Source organism: Lytechinus variegatus, chromosome 3 (genome assembly GCF_018143015.1).
Source record: "Lytechinus variegatus isolate NC3 chromosome 3, Lvar_3.0, whole genome shotgun sequence".
NCBI lineage: Eukaryota > Metazoa > Echinodermata > Echinoidea > Temnopleuroida > Toxopneustidae > Lytechinus > Lytechinus variegatus.
The window spans coordinates 14,824,137-14,839,193 of NC_054742.1; the positions used below are offsets into that span (position 1 = coordinate 14,824,137).

Sequence of the window (15,057 nt, forward strand, 5' to 3'; positions counted from 1 at the left end):
CGCCTACTAATTTAAGCGATATCTTCTGTGTAACTGTCCTTGCAACGGAAGATTGGATATTCTTTGCAACAAGCCATGGTGAGGGACCAGACTCTGGCATTGATTGGCGAACAGTGTAGCGAGCAGTAAAAAGTAATAAGTGGAAAAGATTGAAGTGAGATCCATAATTTACAGATGTTACAAGAATCACATGCCAAAAAATCATACTAAATCTTTATACAGATGACATTTCCAAAAGTAAGGTGGATTTGACAATCATATTCAAGATGCCTTAATTAGCACCAAACCAATAATGTGCTCCACCCTTACATGTATGCAATGGATGCTCAGAAACATGCAAAGTCAGCATCATCCAATAATCACTGATTCACGGATAAAGTGAGTAACGACGATGACCCTTCAAGTGAGGTTGATACACAGAATGTGAACACTTCTCTAAGGAGAGGATGGTGATAATATTGAGACCAACAAAGTCATTAATAACAAAACATCTGAGAACAGCAACATAACTCAGTTTGAAATGGGTAGAAATATATGTACAGCATTCTGCTGTGAGAGAAATGCTAAGAGACAGTGGTAGTATTCTCATATACATTCTGATATAAAATGAAATATTTTATCTCTATTAAAATAAGTGATATAAAATCACCTAAAATTCGTTCCGAAATGGTATTCCAATAACCATTTTGTCTTTGTTTTATCTCTGTGACACAAACCTATTTTTGAACCAATTTGTAATGAGAAAGGCTGTTTTTTGTAGCACTCATCTCATTCAACCAATTAAAAGCCTTTCTGCCATGAGTTTTGGCAAATGAGTGAGATGGCATTAAATCAAAGTCTGTGCCTACAGTGATTTAATTTGAAAAAAAATGAACAAAAATATGAAGTCAATATCACATCATTTTGTACTTCATTTCATTTCAAAAACAACATTAGTCAATAAAATTATTTGAAATATTTCTTTAATCTACAAGAATAATGTTAGAGTAGTACTCTAATGATTAAATGATTTATCATTTTCCTTTATTCTTATTTCAAAGTCTTGAGCGAATTGACCTAGAAATATTGCTGTAATTGAAAATGTATAGAGAGAATACATGTAGCCTCCACCTTATTTGCAGTTCTTTTTTTTCTTCAAAGGAAATTTGGTGCAGGCACATCATCTGTGATGCAATGATTGGATACGCGATAAACATGTCTATATCCTAGGCACTGCTTTGTCACATATCTTTAGAGACGGAAGATAAAAATGCATCTCGGATAAATTTTCATATTTTATATAAAAGATAAAAATTTTAATATAATAAAAAAAAATCATGGCCCAAGAAAACCAACTAATTTCATGAATATGACATAAGATCATCAAATCACTGCAGTTTCTTAGGGTCACATTTGGGAAATACATCTGTCAGGAAGATGTCCGATATTGACTTCATACTCAGATCTGCTATAATTGCAGTCCTCAGTGAGCTACATATAGACAGAAAATGAGTCCTTACCTTTAAAAAAAATTAGATTGGTACACTGATTAAGAACCAATTTGTTGCTTAGTTGTCCACAACATTTTTTCAAGATGTAAATGTCAACACTATTTTCATGAGGTTTCAGCATTGTTTCTTGTTTTCAAATCATTTTATTGAACAACCAAATAGAAATTTTTCAGTTTACATGTAACTGTTTAAGATGCCAATTGTATGTGAAACTATGTTTCTTTTGAGTATACAAATACTTTAGAATATCTTAAACTATCATCTACACAAATCTTTGACTAAATATGCAGATCTGGGGGGCGTTTCATCAACATTTTTGTCCGACAAGTTGTCAGATCTGACATCTTTCCTTGATTCTTATTGGCTGAGAGGTACTGTTACTATGGTAATTGTCGGATAAAACAGAACTTGTCGGACAAAGTCCCTTCATGAAACGCTCCCCAGATAACATGCTGTCCTCAGTTTTTGTCTCACCTGCGAAGCAGAGTGAGACTATAGGCGCCGCTTTTCCGACGGCGGCGGCGGCGGCGTCAACATCAAACCTTAACCTGAGGTTAAGTTTTTGAAATGACGTCATAATTTAGAAAGTATATGGACCTAGTTAATAAAACTTGGCCATAAGGTTAATCAAGTATTACTGAACATCCTATTAGAGTTTCATGTCATGGTCAAGGTCAAGGTCAAAGGTCATTTAGGGTCAATGAACTTTGGCCGAATTGGGGATATCTGTTGAATTCCCATCATAACTTTGAAAGTTTATGGATCTGATTCATGAAACTTGGACATAATAGTAATCAAGCATCACTGAACATTTTGTGCAAGTTTCAGGTCTAATGATTAAGGTCAAAGGTCATTTAGGGTCAATGAACTTTGGCCGAATCGGGGGTGTCTGTTGAATTACCATCATAACTTTGAAAGTTTATTGGTCTAGTTCATTAAACTTGGACATTAGAGTAATCAAGTATCACTGAACATCCTGTGCGCGTTTCAGGTCACATGACCAAGGTCAAAGGTCAATGAACTTTCTCCGAATTGGATGTATCTGTTGAATTACCATCATAACTTTGAAAGTTTATGGATCTGATTCATGAAACTTGTACATAAGAGTAATCAAGTATCACTGAACATCCTGTGCGAGTTTCAGGTCACATGATCAAGGTCAAAGGTCATGTAAGGTCAGTGAACTTTGGCCATGTTGGTTTTTTTTGTTGAATAACCATATCTCTGTAAGTTTATTGGTCTAGTTCATAAAAAGTGGACATAAGAGTAACCATGTATCACTGAACATCTTGTGCGAGTTACAGTAGTATTCAAAGTCAGCACTGCTGCTATATTGAACCGCGTGATGCAGGTGAGACGGCCAGACGCATTCCACTTGTTGTAAAATTCCTAATGTGTATACGTATGGCTGTAGTCCATGTAATTCCGTTACCATGATTACTAGTGATGATTTTTGGCCTTTACATAATTCTTTCCATCAGTACAGGAGGCAAAAAGTGGCTAGTAAGTCCTAATACCCCTAAAATTGAAAATGAACTAAAATTTAATTACCACTGATCCCTAATATTTTGTAAAATCATGTTTATTCATGGTAGAGCCACCTATTACGTACTATATACTTATATTTTATTTAATATTAGAGACGTGAAGTACTTAGATTGTGCTAAGTATTAGAGAAGAATGTATAAACAAGCTTTATTGAGGCATTTCACCAGTCCTAAATGCCTAAAAACATAATTTTCCTTCCCAAATGTCAGAGGCGTAATTCCGTTACCACTATGTGTAATTCCGTTACCATGTACTTGCCCTAAAGAAAGACCAATCATCAAAATTTGTTGATGATATTTGTGAATAAATTACTTTCAAAATAAAGTTGACATTATAATGAATTGAATCAGACACTAACTAGGAGCTAGTGTGTTGTAGATTTCAGAGAAACTTTTACTAAACTTTGGGTTGCAAAATGACTCATTTCTCTGGTAATTCCGTTACCATAGCACATATCCGTCATTCACATCTGAACATGTGAGGGGTTTTCTAAAAATCTTGGTTCAGCATATAGCACTAGTGGCCATGCATAGTATTAGGTTCAGAAAATTTGAAAATATTGAGATATCTGGATGCTGTGAGCAAAAATAACAGCCGAATTTCTCTGATTTGTAATTCCGTTACCATGGAATTGCCCGAATGCCTCTGGCCGTCTCACCTGCATCACGCGATTCAACATTGCAGCAGTGCTGACTTTGAAAACTACTATAACTCACACAAGATACTTGGTTACTCTTATTTCCATGTTTTATGAACTAGACCAATACACTTTACAGAGATAGGAAGGTAATTCAACAAATACCCCCAATGTGGCCAAAGTTCATTGACCTCACATGACCTTTGATCTTGATCATGTGACCTGAAACTTGCACAGGATATTCAGTGATACTTGATTACTCTTATGTCCAAGTTTCAAAAGTCAGATCAATAAACTTGCAAAGTTATGATGGTAATTCAACAGATACCCCCATTATTGCCAAAGTTCATTGACCTTTGACCTTGGTCATGTGACCTAAAATGCGCACAGGATGTTCAGTGATACTTGATTACTCTTATGTCCAAGTTTTATGAACTAGACCAACATACTTTTAAAGTTATGATGGTAATTCAACAAATACCCCCAATTCGGCCAAAGTTCATTGACCCTAAATGACCTTTGACCTTGATCATGTGACCTGAAACTTGCACAGGATGTTCAGTGATACTTGATTACTATTATGTCCAAGTTTCACGAATCAGATCCAAAATCTTTTAAAGTTTTGATTGTAATTCAACAGATACCCCCAAATCGGCCAAAGTTCATTGACTCTAAATGACCTTTGACCTTGGTCATGTGACATGAAACTCATGCAGGATGTTTGGTGATACTTGATTAACCTTATGTCCCAGTTAAATAAACTAGGTCCATATATTTTCTAAGTTATGATGACATTTCAAAAACTTAACCTCAGGTTAAGATTTTGATGTTGATTCCCCCAACATGGTCAAAGTTCATTGACCCTAAATAACCTTTGACCTTGGTCATGTGACATGAAACTCGACTAGGATGTTCAGTAATACTTGATTAACCTTATGGCCTAGCTTCATGAACTAGGTCCATATACTTTCTAAGTTATGATGTCATTTCAAAAACTTAACCTTAGGTAGATTTGATGTTGACGCCGCCGCCGTCGGAAAAGCGGCGCCTATAGTCTCACTCTGCTACGGCTACGGCCCGCCCTTTTCTCCTTGTTTTGACAAAAATGGGCATGACCTTCAGATTTCAATGGCCACTGTGTTGTAACGTGTTGAATAATTTTCACGAAACTGGTACCATTTAATAGAAAATTCAGAGAGTTATCCAAAACATGAATCAAATAATATATTGGAGCAATTTATAAGGCCACACATGGACATTTGACCCCCGGACAAATTAATTTTTAACTTGATTTTCGTGTATGTTAATTATTTGTATGATATTGACAAAATATGTTCAAACTAACGATGATATTTTATTTCTTCACCTTTTAAAACTCTTCCAAAGATACCATGAAATTTCACTCTAGTCCCACATACTGATATTCATGTTAGTAAAGTGTTTATTAGTAACATGATTTCTTCCAATCTTAAGTTACAGTATGCTAACACATGAAAAGAAATTAGGCTCACCAGTTCACAAATGAAACATTAAACTATATGCTCATGAATAGGTATCTGTTTAGGCATTTTGATGTTCAGCAATAGATCATATAATATATTCTTGTTAGTAAAGTGTTTACTTTTATCATCAAATTGTTGAGTATATGCCTAATTAAGGCTCCAATAAAAGTAAATCGCTCCAATACATTATTTGGCGGATGTTTTGGATTCCTCTCAAAATTTCCTAATAAATGGTACCAGTTTCATGAAAATTGGTCAACACGTTACGATGTAGTGGCCATTGAAAGTTGAAGGTCACACCCATTTTTGTCAAAACAAGGAGAAAAGGGAGGGCCATAGCGCGAGAACTGACGGACCAATTGGACTATTTTTTTTTGCTTTGTGCATGGGCCATGGTGAATTTTATGTGTACCAATTTACAACGAATTCTGAGAGGGTCGGGCGCAAAATTGCACATTCACATATCATAACCTTGTTCATTGAATGAGGGATTCATTGGGTGAGTTGGCATGGAATGACCCTGTACTGGAATAGATGGAGTAGAAATTAGATATTGAATTCATTTCCATGTATATCCAAGTTCAACTCACAGTCACACCCACTCATTCAATGAACAAGGTTATGATATAACCTTGTTCTCAGTTATATGTCCATGTGTGGCAAAATAAGGGTGGCAATGTTTGGCTTATTTTCTCTTTTTCTTTGGGACAAATGCTTGTTCATCCCCTCAAATCTCTGTCTCACGCAACTATCACAGCCTATCCCCATATACATAGTACACAATGTCTGTGATCTCACTCAGATTCACAGAAAATCTCACGCATAGATCTAGCTGGTCTTTGAACTTGGCATCTCTGCCACATCCAAGATTCTAAAATAACTTAAAAAATCATACAATATTCAAGGCTCGACATTAGCAGTGGCCTGGTGGCCCAGGGCCACCGAAAATTCATCTCGGGCAACCATTATTGAAAAAATATTAAGTTTTGGTGGCCTGAATCGGGCAACCAATAATTTTCTCCCGATTTTGCATGCATTTATCAACTTTCTACAGTTCAACTTGCAAGCCAATTCGTCATGCACCTTTTTTGTTAATCTACACACAAATACCGCTAATGTCGAGCCTTGAATACACACAAAGATTGCATAGTCATGACAGTATGTAGGCCTACCGCTAGTAACTATTATTCAGCCGGCCACGCCGGCTGTCTGGCTGAGCTTTGCATGCATGAAACCACTGCAGCTAGCTGTGCGCTAACATACTATTCAGACTCAGGGAGCTGCGATATGAAATGTAACTGCTAAGAAATCTTCCCCAGAACTTTAAAAATCTACGTCAAAGTCACATTTTACACCAATGAAATGCCCTTCTACAGTCCATATTACTGAAACCTGATTATTTGCAAGCATTGAAATGAGGAATTATGACCCCTCTTTTGACTCAAAAAGACTGATTTCTAAATGCATTAATTCACATAAAACACATAGGTGAGTACATCACAGTCCCACATGTGCATTTGTATGTATGTTGATATTTTGTTTATTTCGAAGCTGTGTGTCTTCTAGCCAAAAATAAATAAACAGCTTCTTTCTTTCTTGTTTATAAATGACTTCTTAAATCACTCTTAAGGAAGTAAATACTTTTGGAAGGCATTTCATTGATATGAAATGTGATTTTTTTCCTTCATTTTGTCAAATATAGGGAAGGAATTTTCTCACTGTTTTTTTCCAGATAACTTTTGCCGTTTTCTTATTTTTTTCTTTCTTTTTTTTTTACAGTGATTAAACCATTTATACCCCTCCCATTGAATATGCCTGATTAAAGAACATGTTTCCACTGAATAATAATAATAATTTTCCCTATTTTTCGATTATTTTGTCTTATTCATTTTTCTTACATTTTTTCTTTTGTTTTATTTCACTTATTCATTTTTACAATTTTTTTCTTTTTTCAATATACTATTCTAAAAATTATTTTGGTTTATTTCCCCCTTTTACTCATTGTTCTAATTCTGCATCATATTTTTCTGTGATTTTCTCCTGCTATAGAGGCTAGAAAAGAGAAAATAAACTGGATTTGGGGCCTGCATAATCTAGGCTTTACGATCAAAAAGAAAGGAAAAATCATTGTTTTATAAATCTATCTGAGATTGCTATATGCACTATTTATTTACTTTACCATTATGAGTGTGTGTCTATACGGAGATTAAAAGTAAGCTTGTAACCGATTTTGCAATTGGCAACCGATTCCATTCGATTTCACCACAATCGACGATCACCTGCCGATCTTCGATCATGCCCCTTGAAGGAAAAAATCGAAAATAAAAAATCGGCGTAGATATAGTTACAGTGCGTGATTGTTCAGAACATATTTCAAGATTGTTTTTGAGGTGCTAACTATTTAGAGGTCGCATTATTCAGGAAGAAAGACGCGGTATTATCTCTGACGATGTTTAAGATATCTTCTCTTCCAACTCATGGTGATAGCGGATGCCGCCGTGAAATTTTTAAAGGTCGTAATACTGACGAAGATCACTGCGCTACTCTCTCAAATCGTTTATGATGATATAAATCTTCTCTTCAACCTCATGGTGATAGCGGACCCCACCGTGAACTTTTAAAAGTCGTACTATCGACGGAGCTCATTGCGTTACTCTCTTACCCTCTTTATGATGCTAGACATCTTCTCTTCAACCTCGTGGTGATAGCGGACCCCACCGTGAATTTTTAAAGATCGTGATAATGACAGAGCTCATTGCGTAACTCTTATACATCGTTTATGATCATATAAATCTTCTCTTCAACCTCGTGGTGATAGCGGACCCCGCCGTGAACTTTTAAAAGTCGTACTATCGACGGAGCTCATTGCGTTACTCTCTTACATCGTTTAGGATGATATACATTCTATTTTCAACCTCGTGGTGATAGCGGACACCGCCGTTAACTTTTAAAAGTCGTACTATCAACGGAGCTCATTGCGTTACTCTCTTACATCGTTTAGGATGATATACAGTCTATTTTCAACCTCGTGGTGATAGCGGACGCCGCCGTGAACTTTGAAAGGTCGTATTACCGACGGAGCTCATTGCGCTACTCTCTTACCCTCTTTATGATGCTAGACATCTTCTCTTCAACCTCGTGGTGATAGCGGAACCCGCCGTGAACTTTTAAAGATCGTGATAATGACGGAGCTCATTGCGCTACTCTCTTACATCGTTTATGATCATATAAATCTTCTCTTCAACCTCGTGGTGATAGCGGACCCCGCCGTGAACTTCTAAAAGTCGTATTATCGACGGAGCTCATTGCGTTACTCTCTTACATTGTTTAGGATGATATACATTCTATTTTCAACCTCGTGGTGATAGCGGACCCCGCCGTGAACTTCTAAAAGTCGTATTATCGACGGAGCTCATTGCGTTACTCTTACATCGTTTATGACGATATACATCTTCTCAACCTCAATGATATATTTGTCTTTGCAACTTCGTCGGGAGATGCTTCTTTTATATTTCTTCTTAGATATCAAAAGTTCATTTCTCAAGATAGTAATATTAATAAATTGATTTGAAAACGCTAGCTACCCAAAACATTTTAATAACATATTTCAAATCATCGTGCGTGCTTGCGTCTTCTACTACATTTTGATTGCACTTGCGACTTTAAGATGATGCGTCGTACGAGATCAAGAGATCATTCCAATAATTCTAAATCGCTATCACCTAAAATACTTATAAAAGATATCCCGCCGATCGTTCATCTAGGTATGAGAAATATTTTCATTTTATTTTCCTTTGCGCCTTTGCTCGGAAGATGCGTTTTTCGTTTATCTTTCTAATAAAAATCACTCTGTTTATTTTAAAGCAATAACACCTCAAAACCCCTTTAAAACATGTTCCAAACGATCGCGCATATTGGCGACTTCCATTCCAATGCATTCTTCTTTGTGACTTTGTCAGGAAGATGCGCGCGACCGCGAACAAAATTTTGATGTATTCCTTTGTTTTCAAACATCGTCAATTTGATTTTCGATTCGATTTCGAAAGCTTAACTGCCGATCCGATTTTCGATCTTATTTTTGATCCGATTTGCAACATTAAAAGTCCACACAACCTGGGAACAATTACAATTCTTTTATTCTCTTTCAATCATTTCATATTTACAATGATAGAACAATTTATATATTACCACAAAATAAGCAAAGTAAAATACCAGCAAGCACGATTTACATACAAGATGTACAAAGAATAGTGGTACGTGGTAGTGACTGCAGAATATTTCAGTTTGTTTTATTTTTTTTTAACTAATGTTTTTCTCCTTTTTTTTTCGGGCCACCAAAGTAAAAACTTTACTAATGGGCCACCAAAAAAAAAATATTTTAAGGTTTTGGTGGCCCGAACAGGCCACCACCAAAAAAGTTAATGTGAAGCCTTGCAATATTAAACAAGTAATAATTGATTAAGAAGTGAACAGGTATTCCTCAAAATACAAAAACTTAGCATTTGAAAAGAGCCCCTGAAATGCAAAAACTAGCCCCCGAAAGTTAGAAATGGAGCCCCCAAAATTTTACAAAAAATTGAAAATGGAGCAATTTCCCTTGGGTGCATACAGAACTCTTTCCCTCCATGCCCTCTATTGACATGATTGATTCAAATCAACATTTGTCTGGAGTAGACTTGACTTTTAGGGCATGCAAAGTATTGTGACCGGAAATACTCTGCCATTAATGGTACATGCTCTCAATGGAAAGCTGTGGGCATACGTTCAAAGGATTGACCGAATACGCGCACCCCTTTCTATCCCATAAGATATGCACACATTTAAAATTCCCGCAAAATTATTTTTCTTATAATAAACTGATATTATTACAAGCTGTACGTCAATTCTTGTACATCGTAACTTATAGTTAATTATAACAATTTACTCACTCTCAAGGTAATCTTCTAAATACAGCATCTTCGAATATTTTCCTGGGAATCAGTCGAACTTGTTACGATACGGCATATACCCGGTACTGTAATATTGGAACTGCAGATGGCGTTTATGACCTCCTAGCCTGGTGACTTGGCGCATGGCGCTGGCCTGCATGTCATGTCAAGCAGGGAGGCGTCGATCGGGGGGGGGGGGGGGCAAGGGGGCGATCGTCCCATCAAAGAAAATACTGGGGTGACAAACATATCACCCCCACCCACACACACACACACACATACAATTTCGTAACTGCAAAAATAAAATATAATTGTAATGTTACACTAAAAATCAGCAAATCAACCAAGTTTCTCCCCGCGCTCGGCGCGCGGAAATTATTCCATACCTATCATCGCAGTTTTTGTTAAGGTAGCCCTATATTTACGCAGGAATCTCATCATTATAGGCCTAGGCATAGGATTCTTTTCTGCCAATCTGGAGTGGAAATCTGTCCCAAAAGGTAGAGGGACAAGGGGCTGGAAAATTTAACGAGCAAACTTTAAAAAGTTACCATCCCAAAGTAAGGTCATCTCGTCCTAAAATACATGTTTTATTTCGATTTTGAATGATGTATTTCTTACCATCATGAAAGACCACAAATAGTAGGGGGAAATTTGATATAGTGTCCCCCTATTTCCATATAGGCGGATCCATGAGTTTGTATAATAATCTCTAAATTAATTATAACTAACTACTTTTGACCTTTCCAACTTAAGTTTTATCCCGAGCTTATACATGTTATAGGAAGAGGAATAGAAAGATAGTCATTTTTAAAAATCAAAAATCGCGCTCGATCGAACCATTGATCATTGCGATACATATTAACTTCACAAGTTTCTTACACAGTGCTTGAAATAATGCATTATTTTACCCTTCTTCAGATCAGAATATGATAATATTATATTACCCATCTATGATTTCCAAAACATTAATAGAGTGTTCCATTTTTAGGTCTAAAGGAATGGTCCAGGTTGGATATATTTATATCTTAATGAATAAAGTAAAATTCACTAATCAAAATGCTGAAAATTTGATCGAAATCGGATAACAAATAACGAAGTTATTGAATTTCAAAGATTTGCATTATTTCGACCAGGCATGTTTTTATGGATATCCATTAGTTGGGCTGATGATGCATAGCCCCACTTGTTCTTTTGTATTTATTTATATGAAATTAGTTTATTCCATTTTTTTCTACCAAGAACTCAAATAATTGGATTTACAACTGATTAAGTGCATTCAGTTATTTACTGCCGCACACTAGCGTACCTACTGGGGGGCAGGGGCCGGGCGACAGTCTGCCCCGGCCCTGACGAGTCACAACCAACGAAGTGTATTGTATTTCTGTGGTCACAACCCATGCAAAGGACATATCCCTGCCCCCCCCCCCCGGTGAGCTTGAAAACCTTTTTTGCCTACCCCCCCTTAAGAGCTTGAATACCTATTTTGCCCCCCCCCCCCCCCGACGAGCTTGAATACCTATTTTGCCCTCCAAAATATTAATAAACTATGTTAATGGTTATCCGATTTTTATGAAATTTTCAGTATTTTGCTTTTTTAATTTTACTCTATTTATGTAGATATAAATATTTTCAGCCCAGGCCATACCTTTAACTGCCATTTTTCACGCTCGTGCTTCGTGCCCGCATCAATTATTTAGTCATAGACCTATCTTGTTCATGATTGCAAAAAGTGTCTAGAATTTCCAGTTTTTGGTCGGAATGACGAAAAATCTCTGCTCGCACTTCGCGCTCGCAGTATTTGTCTTTGTTTTGATGTGCGATCGAGCACCTTTTAAAGTTTATTTATGACTCATGATCCCCCCATCTGAAAAAATAGATCGACACCCCTGATGTCAAGCCACTCTCCGCGACCAATTAGGTGCGGTTTAATTCTATGGGGGCCAGGCGCGACGAAACCGGGGGCAGGGGGCACGAGTAGCCCCCCCCCAAAAAAAAAAAAAAAAAAAAAAATCCCGAAAGAAAAAAATGCCATTAAAAAAAGAATGCCTTTTTTGAAGTAAAACATAATATATTTTAGGTTAGAAAATCACTAAATTTTTGGCGCACGCTACGCGCCCCCGTCAAAATTGTTTAGTGAGGTACTCATCCTGCTAATGGTTACAAAAATTCTTAGAATGTCATCAGGTTGGAATATAGGCCTATATATATTTTGACTCGGCTGTTTCGCGCTTGCAAAAATGCTTAGAATATCAAGTTTTCAGGTCTAACATATTTTTTGGCTCGATTTCGCGCTGGCATCAATTATTATTCATAAGGTACTCATCCTTTTCTACAAAAATGCTTAATTAGAATATCAAGTTTTTAGCCGATGTAGGAATAGGCCTATCACTTGTTTTGACTGTGTTTCGCGCTCTTATTGTTTGTTTGTTTGTATTTATTTCCATATAAAAAGATAAAATATATACATGATCTATTTAACATAACATACAGATGGAGGATGGCCCATTTCAGCGGTATCAATAAGATACCACTGTTCTTCCATGGGGTCCTTAAAACATAAATACATGCATATAAAACAAATATACAAAATATACACAAAACTTAATCGAATGCATGAAAAGAATGAAAAATCACTACCCACCCCCCCCCCCAAAAAAAAAGAAAAGAAAATGCAACAACACGCAAATCATTACGGAAAACTGAGATACAATTGAATATTTGATTTAAATGACTGTATCGTTGAACTAGACGATAAATGAATTGGTAATTTGTTATAAAGTGTAGCCCCCCTATACAAAAATGTCCGTTTACAGCTGTTTGACTTTGGTTTTGGGAGACTGATGTGATTTTCTGTACGGAGAGAGTAAGGGTATGATTTACGAGAAAATTGTGTTTTCATATAATCAGGTGCGAAATTATTCAAAATTTTAAACATCATTACGTACATATGTTCCTTTTGCCGGGTATTTAAAGTCTTCCATTTCAAGATGTCATGGATGTATGAGGATGAAGTATGCAAATATGGATCGATTTTTAGAATAATTCTTCCTGCACGATTTTGTAGTTTTTGCAATAAATCCAAATATTTTTTAGATGCAGATTGCCAAACAATATCAGCATAATCAAAGTGTGGAAGGATAACCGAAGAATATATTAAATTTAAACTAGATTCATTAACAAATCGCCTAAGTCTGCCAAGGAAACCAATCATTTTACCAATTTTTGAACACATGTGATCAAAATGAGCATTCCATTTAAGTTCCCTATCAATAAAAACTCCAAGATATTTAACACTTTCTACCATTTGAATATCTGTTTCGCGAATGCGTAAGTGAAGATTTTTGTGTCTTGCCAACATATGCCGAGTACCTAAAAACATACTTACGGTTTTATTACAATTAAGTTTTAATCGATTTTTGCTCATCCAATTTGCAACATTTTTCAGTTCATTGTTAAGTGTTCTTTCAACTACAAGTGGATTTTTATCCGAGAAATATAAAACAGAGTCATCGGCATATAAATGAAAAGAACATTTATGAAGAGAGCATGACAAATCATTTATGAATATAACAAAGAGAAGCGGACCCAATATAGACCCCTGGGGTACACCATTTGAAATTACATATTCATAAGAATAGACATTATTCAAACAAGTTTTAATTTTACGATCGGAAAGATAGCTTAAGAACCAATCGAGTGATTTACCAGTAACTCCAAGAACAGATAGTTTAGATAAAAGTATTTGGTGATCGACTAGGTCAAAGGCTTTTTGTAAATCTAAAAAGACGGCTCCCGTATAATCCCCATTATCCATGGCAAGAAGCCATTCATCAGTAACCTTTGATAGTGCTGTCGTAGTTGAGTGTTTAGGTCTAAATCCTGATTGTTCAGAAATGAGGATTTGGTTTTTATTCAGATAATGCAATAGCTGTTTTTGAATGACCCTTTCAAGTAACTTAGAAACACATGGAAGTAATGAAATTGGTCTGAAATTATCAGGATTCGATTTGTCCCCCTTTTTGTGTAAAGGTATTATCTTGGCAACTTTCCATTTACCTGGTACTTTTCCGTCTACAATAGATATATTTATTAAATAGGTTATTGAGGGGACTAATTCATTTGCACAAGTCTTTAGAATAAATGTAGATATACCATCAACCCCAACAGATTTTTTGTTTTTAAGTGCATTGATTTCTTTTAAAATATCACTTTCTTGTATCTTGTTTAAAGTAAATATATCATCAATATCAAGTACTTGAGGAAAATCTGTTAAACCTTGCGTTTCATCAGTAGATACGTTGTTAGCAACACTTGCAAAATGTAGATTGAATTTATTAGCAGTTTCAAAAGCGTCACCAGTGCATGAATGGTTAGCAGATGATACATTACGATTTGATATAAATGATTTTAGTACTTTCCAAGACTCATTTCTAGTTTGATTTTGACATAATTTTTCATAATAATATTTCTTTTTTTCTTTTTTAATTTCATAGGTGACTTTATTTCTTAAGCGCCTATACTCTACCCATAACCTTTCCTCTTGTTTTGATTTAGCTTTACATTTCATTCGATCTCTCTGTTTCATTAAGTTGAAGAGATGTTCATTTAACCAAGGAGAGTGTTTATTCTTTATACGTTTAGTCTTAAATGGCATATGTTTATCCACAACCTCTAGCAAAAGTTCTTCCCACTTTTTTACCGCATCATTTATGTCATCAAAATTTTCTATCTCATTCCAATTTTGGTTTTTAACATCAGATTTAAAGCGATTAATATCAATATTTCTACACTTCCTGAAGGTAACATATTTTTCATGGGTATCCATTGAATGGGATTTCCAAATGAGAAAACTCATAGAATGATCACTAAGCCCATTATCGATTACACCAAAAGACCTCACTTTATTTATAGAATTAGTAAGCATATGATCAATTAGTGTTGCGGAGCCG

General features: G+C 35.8%; 1 protein-coding gene across 1 annotated transcript in view; it reads right to left on the reverse strand.

The window, feature by feature from the left end:
• LOC121410298 (inhibitor of growth protein 3-like) overlaps nucleotides 1–10,232 on the reverse strand; it is a 57,384-nt gene extending 47,152 nt beyond the window's left edge. Inside the window, exon 1 of the mRNA XM_041602292.1 lies at nucleotides 10,106–10,232. Coding sequence (XP_041458226.1) covers nucleotides 10,106–10,133 — 28 coding nt within the window. The 5' untranslated portion in view covers nucleotides 10,134–10,232. The remainder of the gene's footprint in view (nucleotides 1–10,105) is intronic.
• Between the last annotated feature and the right edge of the window lie 4,825 nt (nucleotides 10,233–15,057).